The sequence below is a fragment of the Eptatretus burgeri genome, chromosome 17, assembly GCF_056783735.1.
Source record: "Eptatretus burgeri isolate ZD-2024b chromosome 17, Ebu_testis_v1, whole genome shotgun sequence".
NCBI classification, from domain to species: domain Eukaryota; kingdom Metazoa; phylum Chordata; class Myxini; order Myxiniformes; family Myxinidae; genus Eptatretus; species Eptatretus burgeri.
The window spans coordinates 35,201,195-35,222,784 of record NC_140977.1 but is presented as its reverse complement, the minus strand read 5'-3'; the positions used below and the strand labels follow the sequence as shown (position 1 = coordinate 35,222,784).

The 21,590-nt window shown below is 43.5% G+C and overlaps 1 protein-coding gene and 1 long non-coding RNA gene across 2 annotated transcripts in view; one reads left to right on the top strand and one right to left on the bottom strand.

Moving 5' to 3' along the window:
• Positions 1 to 21,590, bottom strand: part of LOC147009723 (protein sidekick-2-like) — a 956,293-nt gene that overhangs the window by 11,443 nt on the left and 923,260 nt on the right. Inside the window, exon 44 of the mRNA XM_085861602.1 lies at positions 5,659 to 5,797. Coding sequence (XP_085717728.1) covers positions 5,659 to 5,797 — 139 coding nt within the window. The remainder of the gene's footprint in view (positions 1 to 5,658; positions 5,798 to 21,590) is intronic.
• The window catches only part of LOC147009725 (uncharacterized), a 138,459-nt gene continuing 122,594 nt past the window's right edge, over positions 5,726 to 21,590 (top strand). Inside the window, exon 1 of the long non-coding RNA XR_015052791.1 lies at positions 5,726 to 5,808. This is a non-coding gene — a long non-coding RNA (uncharacterized LOC147009725). The remainder of the gene's footprint in view (positions 5,809 to 21,590) is intronic.

Sequence of the window (21,590 nt, the reverse complement as noted above, 5' to 3'; positions counted from 1 at the left end):
GGGTGGAGTCGGCTGTGGGGCCATTTGAAGAGAGGGTAGGGATGGACGGGGAGCATACTCCGGACTATTATCCAACTACAATGCCTTCACCCACAGCTTGGAGTACTGCTCTCCCCTGTGGGCTGGTACTCTGGCCTCACACCTTGCTCAGCTTGATGCCATGGAAACCAAGTCCTTTGCAACTGAGAAGTGCTATGTAATCACCCCAACTTATTTGTCCCTCTTTTTTTTCCCCCCCGCCTGTGGAACTAACCTTCATACAATGTTCAATTTAAGTCATCCCTCCAGGACTTCAAGACAGCTGCTCACCACCATCTCAGATCGTCCCAAATCTAAAACCGTGACCTTTTCTTCCCTCGTTCACCCTCCAAGCCCACCTCTTTCCAGGTTTCCTGTTTTTAAAAGTAGACTGTTCAGCCTGGTGGAGGTATGCACGCTAGCTACTGAGCGCCATTCTAGTTATTTATATTTCTTGCTCATCTGAGTAATCGCAGCACCCGGTGTATGGAGGCATTTTACATTTTGAGATCTGTGTGCAAAATATTGTACACAGAACCGTTTGATATGTCTGTAGTCATGGTGAATTTATTTCACCATTATACCAATTCTTCCACATGCTGCATGTTGTTCAGTGAATGGATTTTTCGGAGTCGCCTGGAATGAGACTCTGTTGCGCTGTTTTCACGTCCCTCTTAAAACTCCCGCACCAAACTATTTTTCACATCGAGGTGAATTATTATGCAACAAGCTGGCGATGAATGTCTACAGGAGTTTACCAACTTGGATGCAAAACTTTAAAGATGACATTGCTAAGTCAAAAGTGGTCATTTTTCAGTATGTGCTGTATATACATACGCGCTGCACCATAATGAGACACTGCATGACGTTATTTGCAGCCGTGTGTCAAATGATGCGGGAAACGTTATGTTGCTTGAGTGTGCAAATACCGTTCAGTTCACATTCATGCAATTATGAATTGGAAGACCTTCCTATTTGAATGCACCGCATTAGATCACTGTTCTTCATTGCATGAACCCGCGAGCCCCTGGTGGTGGCCTCTGTTGGCCTGAAGTGCAGCCCCTGATGTGCGGCCGATAATACACAAATGTGAAAACACCACATCAAAATCCACTATAAATGCTATCAAATCGACACAATGGTTTCAAATGAGTGTTCCAACGCGAAGCATAAAAGTAACATAACTCCATCAGGAGATGGCAGTTTACAAACAATTGTGCGTGTAGCCCAGGTAACCACAACAAAGAAGAGTACATGGGGTGGGGCCTAAGCACAGCCATTACGGAGTCCTGCAGGCGGAGAGGTGGCTCTCACACTGATGTCTTATCAGCAAAAGTGGGTTCTCTCTAAAAAAAATAGTGAATATCACTGCCATCGATGATGTATTGACTGACTGATGTACCTTACTCTGTGATACAGGGTGTTGATTCTGCAGAGGCATTTTCTTAGCTAAGTGTCATGCTGGGTGGTTTGCCATCCCTCTCCGAGCAGTCGTTCGAGCAGGAATTTGGAATTTGTTTAAAAATTTGGAATTTGGAAAAAAAAGCTCAACTGAGGAACTAAATACAGGACAGCAATTCCTGTTTTTTTATTTTTAAAATCGTTTAAACCACATGAGGAAACTTGTTTCAACACAACAATTCAATGTTGTGACTCGGCTCAGACCAACCAAAGTTAAAGAAAGATCCCTCAACATCTCCTTCACATTGATCTGAGAGGAGACCAAGATAAAGTCATTTCCTTGTCTTCCTGGGGTAATTCCATCCATTCTTCAGAAAGCACAAATTTCACTATCTTAGGGATATTTAATGTCCACAGCCTGCTTTCAAAATAGGACAGCCATCCAAACCTTGTATCATTAAGCAGGGAATGCTCTATGATGCAACAGCATGCCAAGCACTTGATTGACAGTTTGGAGTTTGATCCAATTCCACAAGGGAAGGAAGCCAAACTGGAGAACCGAGATGCGAGTACAAACAGTACTACTGAGCTATCTTATAAATATTGATTTTTACATTTTTTTTTCTGCCCGAAGCCCTCACTTGCACACCAGTGTGCACCGTACAATATTTGTACGACTGCATGCTCAGCGTCTTTGCGAGAAGTCGGGTACGCACGTAGTAAACGGGCGAAACCAGGACCAGTAGGAGGAATCGGGAAAGTGTGCCTTTCATGGCAGTGCACCGACCGAAGTTGCCGAGTCAAACACTGGCAGCCTTTGAAGGAAAACGTGTAGGAGGGGGTTCTATGATTGTGATGTAAGCGGTTAAACTTGTCTGCATTTCCATGGTGTTATACTTCTCGGTTACCCTCTCATTGCTGGCTCTGAGTGTTTGTGTCTGCCTTTTTAGGCACAAACTGGGCGTCGGGTGGGCTGGGATGAGCAAACATTACAAATCCTGTCTGTCCGTGCGTCCGTCCGCAGCCTCCACTCCAAAATGATTTGATGCATTTCTTTGATATTCGTCAGGAGTAAGCAATACTACTGGGGGGGGGGGGGGTGAGGCACATCAAATGGTTTTGGCATCGGAGGTAGTTTATATTTTTGGCAAAAAAAAAAAAAACATTTTATGGGAGACAATAGTACAGGATTGTATATGCTTTTGGGATCAATTATTTATTTATACAAGTTTACCCTCTTCACTGCAACATACCACCTTGAATTATTTATATATTTTAATACACTTTACCATCAACAGGAGTCACGACCGACAGATGACCATTATTTATTTATTTATTGACCTACAATTTATCGTCTCCACTACCGACATACCACTGTGAATTATATTGTTTTTCGACTCTTTGCTATCACCATAACCTACCGACCACTTGAATTACTCATTTATTTATATACATTTTGCTGTCACTGCTACTCATCGTCACCTCATATGCAACCTGTGGTTGCTAGTTGCATTATTGCTGGGAGCGTGGCTGTGCTACTAATGCAGTGCACCCTGTTTACAGTAAGCTGAGTCAACCCACCTGGTGTTATTTATCGACACGACAGGGGCTCAAACTCTAGAAACTAAGATCTTAAGCCAACCACCTTCACCGTTAAGCCAAAACCAGGCATCACCACCTTGAATTGTTGATTTAATTATGCACACTTGACCATTCCCACGACCAACACAGAATTTTATTTACTCGAAAATACCACCCATCGCTTTGCTGACGGGAATACTAGAGTGGGGGGTGAAAAAGACGGGGGAAGATATATATATATATATCTTCTTAGTCTTCTTCTTCTTCTTCTTCTTCTTCTTCTTCTTCTTCTTCTTCTTCTTCTTCTTCTTCTTCTTCTTCCGGCTTCTCCCTTTAGGGGTCGCCACAGCGGATCATCCGTATGATCCGCATCGTGATTTGGCACATGTTTTATGCCGAAGGCCCTTCCTGACGCAACCCTGGTCACCTCTTATGACACAGGGATATGGTACACCTATTTTAACTGGGGTATACACCGGCCCAGTACACTGGAACTTATTTCGCCGACCTCGGAAGGATGACAGGCTGAGTCAACCCCCTGGTGTTAATTCAGTGGAAAACTGGGCTTGAACTCAGGACCCTAGGATCCCAAGCCGCCACCCTAACCACTGAGCCAACACCAGGCTCATATATATATATATATATATATATATATATATATATATATATATATATATATATATATATATATATATATCAGTGTGTGTAGGGGAGTGAGGAGGGGTGTGGGAAGGGAAGACAGCATGAGGTGGAGCATTAATTACGATTCATACTGTTTCATCAAAATGATTCTGCATAGAATAACAGTGAAGATGGAAACAAAATGATGTCTGAAATCCATTTTCTACCAGTCATACTATCAAAACGGCCCAGAGATAAACAACACCCGGACACGTCCGGAGACAAAACAAGCCAGACACATCCGGAGCCATGCCGTCCACACAGAAATGCTGCTCGGCCAAATCCGGAGACGAACTCCCGTCCGGAGACAAGCTCCCGTCTGGATATAAATACCGCCCGGACGTGACTGGAGCCAAGCTGGAGGCAAACACCACCCGGACACGCCCAGAGACAAAGACAGCCTGAACACATCCAGAGATAAACTCCTGTCCGGCCAAAAATACCGCTCGGATACGTTCGGAGACAAACACTGCCCAGACGCATCTGGAGCCAAGCTGTCTGGAGACAAACACCGCCCGGACACATCCAGAGATGAACACTGCTCGGACACATCTCAAGACAAACTCCCGTATATACAGTATATATATATATATATATATATATATATATATATATATATATATATATATATATATATATATATATATATATATATATATATATATATGTCCAGAGAGAGAGGGGAGGGGGAGAGAAAGAGGGGGGATATATATATATATATATATATATATATATATATATATATATATATATATATATATATATATATATATATGTGTGGAGAGTGAGAGAGGTGTGGGCAAAGGGTGCTGTACTGTATTGGGAGGGGGTAGAGCAAGGATGGGCCAAGGAGAGAGAGGAGTGTGGGCAGGGGAGTGAGCAGAGAGAATATGTTATGCTTTATAAAAACGCGCGCACGCACACACACACACACACACACACACACACACACACACACACACACACACACACACACACACACACACACACACACACACACACACACACACACACACACACACACACACACACACACACACACACACACACACACTTGTGCTTGGCCAATATCGGCAATTTTTCGGGAATCGGCAGGTTAGAGTCAGTGTGATTACCATCTCCAGTACTTACTGCATACAACCCAGAAACCTTGAGTAGCTTTCACCGAAAAACAATGCCACATGAATATAGACCTTTCAGGGAGATGTTCACAAACATTATTCTTTATAAACAGCTGCATGTGATGGGTGGAAAAAAATTTGGTTCGGGAATTTAGAAAACATAAATAAGGCAAACAGCTCAGAAGTTGGGTGTTATTTCACAACTCGCTCAGAATGACAGAGCACGAACCATTCGCTCAGGATGATGGAGCACGAACCACTCGCTCAGGATGATGGAGCACAAACTACTCGCTCAGGATGATGAAGAACGAACCACACACTCAGGATGATGGAGCATGAAGCATTTGCTCAGGATGACGGAGCACGAACCACTCACTCAGGATGACGGAGCACGAACCACTCGCTCAGGATGACGGAGCACGAACCATTCGCTCAGGATGACGGAGCACGAACCATTCGCTCAGGATGATGGAGCACGAACCATTCGCTCAGGATGACTGAGCACGAACCACTCACTCAGGATGACGGAGCACGAACCACTCACTCAGGATGACGGAGCACGAACCACTCACTCAGGATGACGGAGCACGAACCACTCGCTCAGGATGACGGAGCATGAACCACTCACTCAGGATGACGGAGCACAAACTTTATTTCAATGCAAAACCTACACATACCATAGTTAATGTGCAGTTAGGGTTCGGGTTGGGTGCTGTGTCCGAACAGCTTGGTTGGGGGCTGTGCCCTTGATGAGGACTTGCATCCTTGTTTTTTCATTATTTCATTGCTTATCTTTGCTTATCTTTGTACATAATATGTGCATTGCTTTCAGAGTGATGGATAAAGCAATACACACCGGACCCTCAGGGATGTCTGATAGCTTGTCTTTGTGGCTGATGCTTCCATTTGTCTCACTCTTTTCAAGGCTGGAGTACTTGGATGGGATGTCTTCATCTGAGTAGTGCAAGCTTCCTGGACTTGGCCTGGGAGGAGATCTGCCAAGGAGGTAAAATACACACACGCACACACTCCATTGTTTTCATAAAACTGTTCCGCACAACAATTAGAATCATTCATTGAACAGTAACGGTGATTGCTACATCGTTTTGGTCACCACATCTCAAGGACAGTTGCCATAGAGAGGGCTTGGCATCGGGCTACTAGATTGATTCAGCATTGGGCCTTGCTGGACATTGAGGAGCAGTTGCAGGAGACAGGGCTTTATACATTAGAAAGCAGGCGATTATGAGTGTGGAGTGTGGCTGTGCTGCTAACGCAGAGCCCCCTGTTTCCAGTAAGCAGGTACTCCTTTATGCCGATCTCAGAAGGATGACAGGCTAAGTCAACCCACCTGATGTTAGTTAACGGGACAAACAGGGGTTTCAACTCAAGGCCCTAAAATATTTTGGCAGCCACCTTAACCGCTAAGCCAACACCAGGCTTAAGACATTAGTAGCTTGTAAGCAATTGATAGATGTTCTGAATGCCCAGATTATCAGGTCCAAATCCACAGCTGTGGGTCTATACATAATTAGATCCACGATCTATCCTGTATCCAGACAGTCAATAAACCTGGAAATGCAACCTCACTGCAAAAATGTTTTACTGATAACATTTGGCTTTAACTAGAAATGTTTATCTGCCTTGCTGGAGGGTTTGATGTGTTATCATACACCAACAGGGACCCCTGGAACATCCAAGCACTGTAAAATGTGACTTCAAGTCCTTAATTTACCCCAGCCCCAACCACACCCTCATTGCATCAACCTCCCCTCCCAACTCTATCCCATCTTTGCTCTCTCCTTTAACCTCAAGTCCTCACCCTCCCAGCCCTAAGGCATCAATCCCCTCCCTACTTCAAGTCTTCAAACCCTCTCCGCACCCATCACGGTCACCTGTCCAATTCACAATCTCACGAGATATGCGGAAAAGATATGTGACCAAGAGCAGGTCACATATCAGACATGGGTTTAAGCCCTGCTTAAGATAATGCCACATAGGTATTTGGGTGGTGTGTAAGGAAACAGACTGCAACCATGATTGCTGAGGCCGATGTTCACAAGGCCCGTGACACCTATCGGCTTTATGACCCTCACAGAAGGAGAGGGCATTGCATTTGGGTCCGTTTGTTTGTTTATTTTCTGTCTGTTTGTTTGTTTGTTTGTCCGCACAAAACTTTAGTGTTTTTCTCTGCAACCGCTTGTCAGATTGAGACAAAATTTTCACCAGAGGAGCGACTACTCATGCAGAATGTTTTACTGATAATTACGATGTCATAGGTCACGTGGTGTGGCAGCCATGTTGGAAAAACAGAAAAAATTTTTGGACCTCTGTATCTCTGAAACACGGGAAATGGGGAACAAGTGTAATTTTTTAGAACGTCATAGGTGCCTTCGTGATGATATCACAACTGCATATATAGAACACTACATCTGATCAGTATGAAAATTTTTGAGGGTCATCTAGGGATAAAATAGTCCACAGAAAAAAAAAATCGATGACGTCTTCGGTCACGTGAGTCGGCAGTCACATTGTTACAAAAAAAAAAAATAACCTTCAAAAATCTTCTCTGAAGTTGCTGAACAGATCGAGGTGAAACTTTACATGTATTACCACCTAACCATGAGAAACAAAAGGTTCACACATACAACATCATAGGTCACATGATTTGGCAGCCATGTTGGATTTACCATAATACCTATAAAAATCTTCTCCAGAATGGCAGGACAGATCAAGGGGAAACTTCACATAAATGTTCCCCAAGCAATGGGTGTACAAGGTTATTCAGGAATAATTGATAGGTCACATGGTTTGGCAGCCATATTGGATTGAAGAAAAATATTAAATAATGTTTTCTCTGGAACCCTTTAATCAATCGATGTGAAACTTTAAAATAATGATAAAGTTGTGATGGGGAATACATGTTTTAAATTTCAAATTGATCGGACACATGGCCCGGCAGCCAGAATTATTTAATTTCTTGATCTGGGTTGTATTTGTTATTTTTAATTTCTATTATTATTAATATTTACACAGACACTGTGGAACGACACCATTAGATTCAGAGAGGTGATATCATTTCTGGTTCAGGGATTGGCGCACGTGTACGGCTGGGTGGCGAGCTCTCCTTCCAGTCCTTCTAAAGCTAAGTTTCCAGTCCTTGGAAAGCGTTTTGCGTATTTTCTTATCGAGATTTGTGTCAGCGGCTGTGGAACTGTACTTTTTTTTCTTTTTTTTAAGGTTCACAACAGTTTTAGCGGGTAGTTGAGTTAGTTTTTTGAAAGAAGCAGAGGGAGGCCTCGTGTTAAGTTTAGCGTGAAGTCAGTTGGGGTCTTGGGAGTATGGGGGTGAAGAAGGTTATAAATAGAGAGTGAAGGACAAAGGATGAGGAGTTCGTAAAATGTCACAGTTGATCAATGTGGGCCACGTCAACAATAGGGGAAGCAGAGGGTTCTTATTGTTGTAGGAAGTGTGAGGAAATCGTCCACTTGACGATGGTTATTACCGGGTTGAAGGAACGCATTGATAATTTGCAGCAAGTAGCAGAATGTGAGAAATTTGTAGATAATATTTGGTTACGGTTGTGGAGTGAGGTTGCTGGGGATATTGGAAGTGGTGACGGTGCAACGGGGGCGGGCATTGGTGGAGGTGCAGTGGATGCGGGCAGTGGCAGATGTGCAGCAGATGCAGGCAGTGGTGGGGGTGCAGCAGGTGCAGGCAGTGGTGGAGGTGCAGCAGGTGCAGGCAGTGGTGGAGGTGTAGCGGGTGCAGGCAGTGGTGGATGTGCAGCATGTGCAGGCAGTGGTGGAAGTGCAGTGGGTGCAGGCAGTGGTGGTGGTGCAGCAGGTGCAGGCAGTGGTGTAGGTGCTGAAATAGAAATTGGTAGACATGAGGTATGGGAGACAGTTTTTGTGGGTGATGAGACAATTAAATATGTAGATTCTTCATTCTGCAGGAAGGATCGTAGACATCGAATTCTGTGTAGTTTTGAAGGAGCGGGAGTTAGGGACATTGAAGGAAGGGTAAACGATATTGTATCGGGTCGTGGCAGGAAGAAGTTGGTTGTGGTACACCTTAGTGCGAATGATGTAGAGAAAGTTTACTCAGAAGTTTTGAAAAATAGATACAGGATATTGGGTAAGCGGCTGAAAGCAAAGCATTGTGAGGTCATGTTTTCTGGGATTCTCCCAAGATTAGGAAACAATTTTGAAATTATGTGTTAAGCGATAGACGTCAACCAATGGCTGCAAGAATGGTGGAGGGAAGAAGGTTTTACATTGAAGAAGCAGTGGGAATCATTTCAATACCGAATGGAATGTTTCCGGAATGATAGCCATATGTTAAATAGAAAGGGGGCAGCAAGGTTTGCAGTGGGAATTGAGGAAGGAATTCAGGCTTTTTTTAGGTCGGTGGAGGGCGGGGAAGCTATAAAGGAAGGAACAGATGATGTAATTGTGATGAGTAAGGCCAGGCAGGAAAATAGAATTTAAGGAAGGGAAAAGTTAAATATATTCCATACCAATGCCAGAAGTTTAAATAACAAGATGAAAGAGCTTGAAGCCAAAGTAGATAGCGAGGAGTATGATATAGTTGCAGTGAGTGAGACATGGTTTGAGGAGGAGAGTAACTGGAGGACAGGATTAGAAGGCTACAAGGTGTATCGGTGTGATAGGAAGGAGAGAATAGGAGGTGGAGTAGCAATCTGGGTAAAGGACAGCATTTGTATGAAGAGAAAGGGGTGACATGAAGGAAGGAATAAATGTTGAGGATTCTGTATGGGCAGAGATTAGAGATTGTAAAAACAGTAAGATACTGGTAGGATGCTTTTTATAGGGCTACGGGTGGGAAGGAAGAGGAGGAAGGGGGAGTACATGAATAATTCAAAAGGGCATGGGATAAGGGAAGAGTATTAATTATGGGGGATTTTAACTTGCCAGGGATGGATTGGGTCCAGGAACAGGGAAAAGGCAGAGCGGATGAGGATTTCCTCGTTTTATTCGAAGATTACTTTTTAACGCAGTTTGTAGATAAACCCACGAGGGGAAGTGCAGTGTTCGACCTCCTTTTAAGTAACAATCCCAATATGGTGGAGGAGGTGGAGGTCGGGGAGCAAGTGACCCATAACATTGTGTGTGCAAAGACTGCTTAGGGTTAGAGTTCAGGATAGTAGCGGAAGGCTATTATATTTCAGGAAGGCAAACCTTGAAGGTATGAGGAGAGAATTGGGTGATGTAGATTGGGAGACTCTAACAACAGGACAATCACCATCAGAGAAATGGGAAACCTTCAAGGACCAAATGTGCAGAGTGCAGAGTAAGTACATTCCAATGAGGTGTAAAACTAAAAACAGAAAGAGACCAGGGTGGTTGAGCAGTGAGTTAAGGAATACTATTAAGGAGAAGCAGAAGGTATTTATTCGGTTTAAATTAACAGGACTGGAGTTAGATTTATATCACTATCGGAGTAAACAGAGGCAAGTTAAGAAAATAACTTGACAAGTCAAAAGAGCATATGATAAGGACGTGGCTAAGAATATTAAACATAATAACAAGGCTTTCATTAAGTATATCAGGGGAAAAGAACAGGTTAGGACCAGTGTGGGCCGGCCCATTGAGGAATAGCACCGGGAGAGTGGCTTGTGATGAAAGTGAGACGGCAGGCTTATTAAACAGGTATTTTTCTTCAACCTTTACCCAAGAACAGTTAGGAGAATTGCCAATAGCTGAGAATATCTATCAAGGTAGTGAGGAAGGGCTTTTACAGAAGATACAGGTTGGAGTGGAGGAAGTAAAGGAACAGCAAGATAATCGAAGAGTAGATTAGGCTCTGGATCCAGATAGTATGCAACCAAGAGTATTGATGGAGGTGGCTGAGCAGGTAAGCGAGATGCTAATGGATATTTTCAATAGTTCCCTGGATTCAGGACAGGTACTGGAGGATTGGAGAGTAGCAAGTGTAACACCATTATTTAAGAAAGGATCCAGAGAAGAATTGGGAAACTATAGACCTGTTAGTTTGATTTCAGTTGTGGGGAAGGTGTTGGACACATTATTTGGGGACCAGATGAGGAACCATTTAAATAAATACAAACTAATTAAATGTAGTCAGCATGGGTTTACCAAAGGTAGTTCCTGTTTAATAAATCTTTTAGAATTCTATGAAGCAATGTCTGATTGGGTGGATGATGGAAAGGCAGTGAATATAGTACATCTAGACTTTAAGAAGGCATTTGATAAGGTAACATATCGGATGTTGTTTGCCAAGGTGAGGGCTTGTGGAGTGGCTGATCAGGTAGCTCATTGGATGCGTGAGAGGAGGTAAAGAGTGGCTGTGAGTGGGAGGATGTCTTGCTGGGAGGATGAAAGTAGCGGTACGTCAGGGATCAGTACTCGGACCATGACAATTCATAATTTACATCAACGACTTGGATAGTGGGGTAAAGAGTAAGCTTTCCAAATTAGCAGATGACACAAAGCTTGGAGGTAAGGTGGATGGCAGGGAGAGTGGTGATCCGATACAGGAAAGCATTTATACTTGTATAGATTTTGCAAAAGATTTGCAGATGGAATTTAACTTGAGCAAGTTGGGGATGGGAAAGAAAAATGAAAATAGAGATTACAGGATGCAAGGAGTAATTTTGGAGCGTGTCACACAGGTGAAGGATCTGGGGGTGGTCATAGATACGGGAGGTAAGCAGGCAGCACATTGCCAGGCAGCTATAGGTAAAGCAAATTTATAAATCAATAGAGGTAGTGTTAATATTGTACAGGAATTTAGTGAGGGCCACATCTACAATATTGTGTGTAGTTCTGGTAACCACAGTTCCGGAAGGACATCGATGCCATAGAGAAGGTTCAGCGCAGGGCTACTAGATTAATTCCGGGCCTAGCTAGACTCAGCTATGAGGAGCGGCTGAAGGAGACGGGGCTTTATACACGAGAGAGGAGGCGGTTACGAGGAGATATGATAGAGATGTTTAAGATAATGAAAGGTATTCATAAAATAAGGGCAGATGAGTTATTCAACAAAGTAGACAGTGATAGAACCAGGGGCCATAGCTGGGGAGTTAAGACGGTAGCAAGGCAGGGGACTTTCACTCAGAGAGTCGTTAATGCATGGACTGGTCTCCCTGGAAAGGTAGTGGCAGCAGAAACAGTAGATAAGTTAAAATTAGAATTAGATAGGTACCTGGAAGTTATGGAGATCGAGGGGTATGGGGATGTTGATAAGACTTTTCGGTTTTGAGCATTGATCGGTGATTGTGTGCATGTGTACGGAGTGCTCTTGGTAGGGGTCTTGGCAAGGGGGGTTGTGTGGTTGATGATGTGTGTTTTTAACCAAGCCGATGCCCTCCTATGCCTGGTGTTGGCTTAATGGTTATGGTGGCGGGCTTTGGATCGTAGGTTCCTGAGTTCAAATCCCGCTCAGCTATTGAATTAATACCAGGTGGGGTTAACTCGGCCTGTCATCCTTCCGAGGTTGGCAAAATGAGTGCCAGCATGCTGGTATACTGTGTCGGAGTGGCGACCCATCCAGGATTATGCCCAATCGCCAAGGAGACTGCTTAAGCAGCACCAATGCTCTGCACAGAGTATGGTCCCAATCTCCTCCTCCTCATGCCCCCTCCCCTGAGGGGAAGAAAAATAAAAAAACAATATTTTTTTATTTTTACAAAAACTACAAAAAAAAAAAACAAAACAAAACAAACAAACAAACAAAAATATGTATTTCATCAATATAAAACATTTTTTTGTATTTTCTTCCTTGTATCTTGTGTAGATAAATTAGTATGGTGTTTGCGCAGGCATGATGGGCTGAATGGCCTCCACGTGGTATATTTCCTTGAATAAGGCTCATTGGGCTGTTCCTGGATGGGTTTAAGGGTCGAGGAGTAGCAGCTGAAATGTGAATCCTATCCAGGTTCCTCCTGATAACTTCATCTTTGCTTTCTGCTTGTTTGGGTTCATTCTGATTACTCCAATGAAGTTCTGCACCAATTTGGTCTTCCATTTGATTTGAAATGAATATATTTTAATCCCATTCTATATTCAATTGAATAATAATAAAAAAAAACGTCATGGGTCAGGGTCAGGTGTCCGATCAAAGCGGGGTTGCATCAAAGCGGGACATCTTGGTACCCGGTCATCAATGCCAGCAGTTACGAAGTGGCAGTTCTAATTATGTCTCGTATTAATTATGTAACACACCAGAACACAAACGTCACACAAAATGCACCACACAAAAGTACATAAACAGCAGTGCAGTAGTCCAAGTTTATTACATTACATCGATACAATTCCCTTGGAAAGATGGCTTTTGGCTTTGCTCGCTCACCTCGGATTTGGATGGAAAGTTTCTGGAAGGTATTATATATTAATGAAGAGTGATGCATAATGATTCGGGTGGATGAACTGAAAGTTGCTTTAACACAGCTGATGACAACCTTGGTGCTGGTGGAATATTGCTCACACGCTTCTAATGCTAATGGACGATTCTTCAGTAAAATGCGTCATCGGTATTTGACTATGATGAGGAGACGGGCATTCACTCCCTCAACGTTCATAGATGTTCCTTTGCTGCCCTGGCATTAAGATTTCCATCAATGTCTTCACCGTCACAAATTGCTTTGAGCCACTCAGGTGTAGACAGCTTACCAGGACAGCTCATCATTACCAAACGCTGCTGCAAGACAACGATTAATTTCCAGATATGTAACATTATTCGCTGTTGGCCACCACATTTTTTTCGAGTACAAATTGAAGCTAGGTTTGACAATTTGTACTCGAAACAATATGCTGGCCAACAGACTTTCTTTAAAATATATATTTTTGAAAAAAAAAAAAAGTACAATGTAATCATATGCTTGTAAGAGTCAACACCTCTCTGGGTATTCTCAGAAAGCTGCGTCAACACCGGTGAGTGTGGCAGTTCACTCAGGCAGGTTGGCAGTGACTGCAAGCAGCCATCTCTCTTCAGGACTGGTCTCCCATATCGACTGCCCCTGGAAAGACTGCCCCATACCTCAGCCTGGGAATTCTTCCACAGAAACCTGCTCTCCCTCTCTCTCTCTCATGCACAGATTCATTCCATCTCGTCTCCAGTTTTCTTACCCTTCTTCCCACTCATGGAACACTGAATCCTGTGGTGAGGGAGTTGTTCTGAACCAACTTGCCTTTTTTTTTTCCTGGAAGGCAAATCCGACTGTAGGCAATCTCAGTACATTCCAAAAACTCCACAACAGGTATGTGTCCACTCTCAGGAGAGCCAGAAAAGAACATCTGTCCAACCTCAAGATTGAACTTTCAACCTTTCTCCCTCTGCTCAAACCTAGTGGCACCTTGTTAAGTCTGTCTCTTGTGTACAGACACCACGATTTTTATACAACTAATTTATTGACCATCTGAAGTACATTTGATCCATTTTAATACATACACTAGTATTTGGTAGACTTCCTATTTGCAGATTTCAACGCTTTTACTCTTTCAGGCATAAAACTAATGAGTTCCGAAACTTTCTCTTGTGGGATTTCTGTCCAGGCTTCACATAAAAGGTTTAGCAATTCTGCCCGTGATGTTGGTTTCCTGGAATTTTTCCACACAACTCGATCCAATATGACCCAGAGGTGTTCAATGGGATTCACATAAGGAGACTGACTTGGCCATGAAAGTCACTTGATCCCATTTCTGTCCTGCCATTCTTTGATCTTTTTTGCAGCGTGGCATGGAGCTCCATCTTCCATGAACAGATTGTTGTTTTTGACCATCTGACCAGTGGAGAAGACAGGGAGATGTCCATTCTCAAGGATAGAAATGTATATCATAGAGTTGATGTTGCCAACACACTACACAAGCTCTGACCGACCAGCGCTCCAGATTGCTCGCCACAGCCACACCATCACTGAAAAACCACCGTGTTTAGCAGTTGGCTGCAATTGTTTCAAAGAGAACTCTTGACTGGGAAGTCTCCAGACCCATATGCATCAACTGTCAGAAAATTGAGCAGATCAGGACTCATCTGAAAAAATGAGTTTGCCAAAACTCCAAGGGTCTGTTGGCCATCTCGTCAGCCCACTTCTTTCTCCTTTGAATGTTGGCTGGTCTAAGAAGAGGTTTTCTCCGAGCTGCTCTCCCATAGTAGCCCAGTTGATGAAGGTACCGCACGGCAGTTCTTGAGCTTGGACCTCCTCTGCAACATCTGCTGCCTTGCAACGGGGAGTTTTCTCAATGAACCGCTTGACTGCTCGAAGACACCTTTCTGAAGGCCCAGGTCGACCAGAACGGGAAGCTGTGGATTCCTTTCCTTGGCTGGTGAATTGCACAATCACCCGATTGACCGTAGAAAGCAGAATGCCAAGGTTCTGTGATAGCTGACACTGGCTGACTCCACCTTCCGATTGGCCAACAATTCGTCCTCTTTGAAAATCGCAAGGGTCGTGTGCTCCCTGGGTTCGAGGCATAGAGTTAATTGTCATACATGACCCAGGAACTCGTTTCTGCAAATAAATAGTTGAATATTTGTACAAATCACTGAGTAAAACTTGCTTTATACAGATGAAATGAATAAATTTAAGATGGCTATGTAATTACTTCTGTCATCTCTCTGTATGCACCACTTCCATCCCTTCCCTCTCTTCAAATGGCACCACAGCCAATTATGCTTGTGAGAAGGCTGAATGCCTTAATTCTGTTGTTTTTTTTTCCTTCAACTGTTTTTTATAACACTTCAACTGTTATAATTTTTGCTTCCAAATCTTGTGTCCCCAACCCCTCACTCTCGGTACCCATTCTTCTCTGTTGTGCCCATCCCTCACCATCATATCCAACTGCTCCTGGATTCTGAGTCTTTTGCACCTGAGAATGTGGACAAGCTTCTGTCAACCCTTGACTATGACTCTGCAACTGGACCGGATGGCATCACGTGTCCTAAAAAGCTGCTCTGCTGCTCTTGCACATCCTCTCTCTGCCCTTTTCACCTTATCATTTGCTTGAGGTCATCATCTGCTTGCAAATCCACCAACATCACTGCATTACATAAAAAGCTGCAAAAAACAGATCCCCTTAATTGCAGCCCATTCAGATTACTTTCAACTATGAACAAGGTCAAGGAATCGATCAACACATTTTAGAGGAAATCCTTCTTTTCTCCAACAACTTTTCTCATCTCAGATCACCAATATGGATTCAGACAAGGTCACTCAACCTTGGACATGCTGCTTGTACTCGCACAACAATGCATGGAGGTCCTCAATGTCAGACATGAGATCAGGGCCATCTCACTTGACAGATCTCGTGCTTTTGATACAGTCTGGCATCCTACCTTGCTCTCCAAACTCTCTGAATATGATGTCCTAGGCCAGCTCCACACATGGCTTCTTGACTTCCTCTACTCCCCATTGCCAACATGTGGCTCTCAATGGTTCATCTCCTTTCTCTGTGAAGTCTGAAGTTCCCTGATCTTCATCAATGATCTATCTGACACTCTGGAAAACCCCCCTTATCTATTTGTGGTAGACTCCACCCTCTGCCATGACACCCCTGATCCTTCAGACAGGCAGGCTGCAGCGTCTTCCCTCTATTCAGACCTTGACACAATCACAAGCTGGTCAAACACTTGGAATATGTTTATCAATCCTAATAAATTTCACACGATCACTCTCGCGCTCTCTGAATGGAACATCAGGCAGCCCCCTCCTCACCTCCCCCATCCTATTGGCGAAATTCAGTCACCCAAACTCTTGGGTCTCATTACCAGCCACAATCTTCTTTCTTGGGCAAAGCACATTTCAAAGTTGGCCTCCAAAGCCAGTTGCACAAAGTCCTTCTTTGGCACACCTGAACTCATACCCACCTACAAGGCCTCCATCCGCTGCTTGATGGAGTACTGCTGTCCCCTCTGGCCTGGATACCTTGCCTCACACCTTGCTCAGCTTGATGCCGTGGAAACCAAAGCCTTAAATATCATTAGAATTTCTCACGATGAAGCTGAGTCTATGGGCCTATCATTTTCCCCATCACAGACAGGTTGGTGGTCTTTGTGTTCTACTGCCTGCTTTCTGGTCTTGCACCTACTGCTCTTTCTGTGCTTTGTTCTCCCCAGGATTCTGCAAGGCTCACACGTTCCACCATCACCCCCTTCTGGTGAAACTCCCGAAATCCAGGATCACTGCTCACCTCTACTCATTTGTTCCTCTTTTTCCCCACCTGTGGAACCAATTTCCACATTCTGTTCAATCTCATTCTTCCATTCAGGTCTTCAACACAGCTGTGCTCCACTATCTCAGATCCTCCCCAATCCAAAACCATGATCTTTTCTACATTCGTTAACCCTCCTCCCCCTCCTCCCCCAGCACCCATCCCAAGCCGTCCACCTTTCAAATTTCCAGTTTCTCCTTCCTGAGGGTTTCCTTCTGTATCCATAATGTCCATCTCATGCATTCTTTCTTGCCCCCCCAACCCCATTCCTCCCCACACCCATTGTTTGTCCAAGTCTCCCTCTATTATCCTTCAACTCTGTTGCTGGTGTTGCCCCCCCCCTTCCCCTCTGCTGTTCCTTTTGTACTGTTACATCCTGATCCGTTCAGTGTACCAGCTCTTCCACAAGCCCGAACTATGTACACACAAAGAAAAGAGAAGCGTTTCTGAATGATTAAATTATCAGAGCGGACTGACTAGTTTATCCGTACATCAAGGTGCAAGACTATATTCCCAATGCCCTCAAGAACGTCACTATGATTGTAATAAACTTTGTACCTCTCATATTACAGTCCACATAATCATTTATGCTCAGCAAATGAAGTGTGTGTGTGTGTGTGTGTGTGTGTGTGTGTGTGTGTGTGTGTGTGTGTGTGTGTGTGTGTGTGTGTGTGTGTGTGTGTGTGTGTGTGTGTGTGTGTGTGTATATATATATATGTGTCGTTGATTGTTATCTCCATAATTTGTGTTTTAGGGGGTGGAACGGAGTCCTCCCAGGACTCAAAGTAGCCACCTCCACTTCAGTAAGGGATCACAGTTCATGGACCAAGCTGTTGAATTTTTGTTTTTCTCGGAGTTTTGTTTCGAGAGCTCTTTTCAGGATCGGCACCGAACTCCAGATAGCCTCCAGTTGTGGTTCGTTTGTGTTGATGTTCACAGGGATAGGTTATATGATCTTTGTGAAATTCTTCTTCATCATTCCCATTGCTCAAATTATCACTGGTGCAATTTTGTGGCTCTTCAGCTTCCAGGATCTCTTGACCTCATTTTTGAGGTCATGGTATTTGGTCATTTTCTTGATTTCTGTGTTATTCAAGCCAAATTCGCTGGGCACTGATATTTCAATCAGCAATGCTGTCTTTTCATTTTGGTACCTGAGTACTATGTCCAGTCTCAATTCTGTTTTCCATGTTCACGCTCGATGGGATCATCAGGTCGTACATGAGCATGACATCCTCATTTACAATGATTGCCCTTGTTTTGTTTTTCCATGAGTTTTCTGGAACTGGGATGTTGAAATTTTTGCAGATATGTTAATGAATCACTTTGCATACTTTGTTGTGCCATTGTGTGTAAAGTTGTTCTGATAATCGTTTTTTTCATCCCGAAAGCAGGTGACTAGTACTTGATGTTCCTGTCTTGCAGAACCTACACTTGTCCCTCTGGCTCAGTCCCGCCATTTTTTTCAATCCATTGGTTTAGTGTCCTTGATCTTGGGTATTTATTATTTGTTTTCCGTCCCAGTTGAGCTGACCTCTTCTTCGCCATTCCAATGAGCCTTCTTTGTTGATCCCAACTCAGTCTAATTATTTTTTGTATTTTCCTGCTCTTTTGTTGTTCTCTCAGTCATTGGTGTATAATTGTTGATATTTCTTTTAATATATTTATTTTGTCTTTTTTTTGCAATTGTTAGGGCTGTATTTGTTGCAGTTTCATTTTCCTGTGCATCTTCTATTCGCACGTGTTTTTGGAAATTATTTGCAAGGTGAGTTAGGGATAATTTCTCACATTTGTTGTGTTTGTGTTTGTTTACAAATTGAATCCGATAGTCTGTTGAGCATTTCACATTCTCAGCTAGTCCAACACTCATCGTTCTGTGCACCTGGTTGAGTTCCATCAAGGCTGCTCCCTCCCTCATCTCGGCAGGTACATTCTCGGGATACACTGGTTTTTGCAGAACATATTGTGGATGGTCAGGAGTTTTGTTGTTTTGATGTCTAACTTTATTGATTTCTGATTGGGGCCAGTTAATACACAGCTGTATTGGAACATTGGTTTATGGCTTTGATTTTGTTTCTTGGGGAGAGGTACGTTTTCAGGATCAGCTTTGTTCCACGTCGGTGTTCTTTGGTGATTGTTTTGCGCATTTGTTTGTGACATATTCAGTGGCCCTCTTAAACTCTGAGGTATCTGTATGATACTTCGTTTTTTAATTGCTGCATTGTTTTTTTCAAGTTCAGTTTTTATGTTGTCTGTTTTTGTTGGTTTACCTTCTACAAATGTGAACTTGGCACACTTATCTTGTCCAAATTCCATTCGAATGTCCTCAGAGAACCATTCTACATGGTTGAGTTGTTCTGTCAATTTTTAGTCATTCGGTGCGAAGAACTTGAAATCATCCATGTACAGTAGTCATGTCACCTTTCCTATTTCTTTGGATGTTCTCCTATTGATTGTCAGGGTGTATCCGTGTCCTTTTTTTGTTGATGAGGTTACTCAGTGGGTCCAGAACGAGACAAAACAAGAGGGGGAAAAACTCCCTGGAAGATCCCACGCCGCAGATTTACATCTGATATTTTGATATTTTTTTTCTGAGTGCTGGAACATCAATGTGGTATTCTAGAACTCCATTGCTTTCTCAATCAGTTTGATTCTTTTGGGATTGATTTTGTATATTTGCATGCACTTTATCATCCACAAATGTGGGACACTATCGAAAGCTTTCTTATAGTCTATCCAGGTAGTGGACAATTTGGTTCTTTGCATTCTGCAATTTTCAAGTATGGCCTTGTTCAGTAGTAGGTGATCATTGTTCCATAACAACCTCTCTTCCATCCCTTTTGTTCTGCCTCCAAACCTCCTTGTTGTGTTAGGTGATGGTACATCATTTCTGTAATGATTCCTGTTCGAAGTTTGTGTGTTGTTTGTAGGCATGTTATTGGCCGGTATTTGTGAGGAGGTTGGGTTTCTTCAGATTTTGGGATGAGAAATGTGTTTTCTTATACGAGTCACTCATCCACTGCCTTTTCCTCTTGGATCAGTTTGTTGAATGTCCTGGCATAGTGATTGTGGAGAGCATGAAGTTGTTTTAGCCAGAAATCTGGAATTGCATTTGGGCCTGGGCTTTTAAAGTTTGGCATTTTTTGAAGTTGTTTTCTAATTTTACGCACCTTCTCTCTTTGTGTCTCAAGTGTGGCTCTGGAGAGTCTTCCGTGGTTCCAGATCATCCATACTCACACCAGAAAGGAACCACGACTCATGGGCCAAGCCGTTTCCTTATCCATGCTCCGTTTCTCCCTCCGTCCCCGAAACGGTGAAGATGTAGATCCGTGCGACTTCCCAAGTGACCTCCTGGTTACACCAGATCTCACCCAGGGATACCCCTGTCCGTTGGAAATGGCGCCCAGCTGCCCTCGGTAGATGTCCCACCGTAGTTCAGTCTCGGTCTCTTCCATCTCAGTCTTATCCTTCCTCGGTGGGATGGAGTCAGCAAATCCCAACAAGTCACAAGGCCAGGTCGCGTCCCAAATGCATGTTGATCGGCGCAACTCAAGGCCCCACCAAAGTTGCCGCTCTTGGCTCAATTCTTGCTCTCATCAAAGTCATCATATTCGTCGTGGTCCTCGATCCCACAAAACTTGGCCTCTCTCATCCTCAGCTGGCAGAACACGGCAAGAGGGAGTTGCCAAAGCTCGGGTCTTCGCTCCCGGCAGCATGGGGTTGACAAATCCCACCAAGCTGCAGGGCCAGGCTGCGTTGCAAGCGCATGTCAAACAGAGCGATAGCTTGTGCCTCGTGGCACAGTCCTCGTTTCCATCGAAGCTGCAATTTTCAGTTGAGTCCTCACTTCCTTCGACACTGTTGTATTCAACTCAGTCCTTTCCATCCCAGGCAAAAGGCGGGTGGCAAAGCACGCTGCCTCCCCCTTGCTGCCTGTGTGTGTGTGTGTGTGTGTGTGTGTGTGTGTGTGTGTGTGTGTGTGTGTGTGTGTGTGTGTGTGTGTGTGTGTGTGTGTGTGTGTGTGTGTGTGTGTGTATGAAATAATATATTTTTTTTCTTACCATTTAAGCTCTTATCATCAAATTTTCAACAAATCCTGATTATAAGAATATGGAGAACAAAAATAATTAAGAAATCTTACATTTTTTGAGCTGTTATTTTCATCAAGTTTAGTTTGAGTATAAAGTGGACGCAAACAGGCTTTGCTTTATAGTTATTATTTTTATCCAGTTCTCAAAACCTTTGGCCAAAACCTTGGCACTTCCCAGCAATCACTGCTGATGGGAAACTGAGTGTAAATATCTGCAGGCACATTTCTTGCGACATCCCTCGTGCATTTGCACAAAGCAAAGACGTGTGAATTTGCAGGTTGAAATAAGTGGTTCACAATTTGCAAGTTGAAATAAGAGTTCAAACTCTGCTCCTGAGCCGTTGCTATTTGGCTCAATCACTCGGTTCGCAAACAGATAAGCTCACTTGTGATGACAAATTGTTATTATTATTATTATTATTGTTTTTTTTTTTAAACTAACACAATCATCCCCTGCGAAAAGAAATCGCTGTGCATATGATATGATATGCTCACTGCATGAACTGC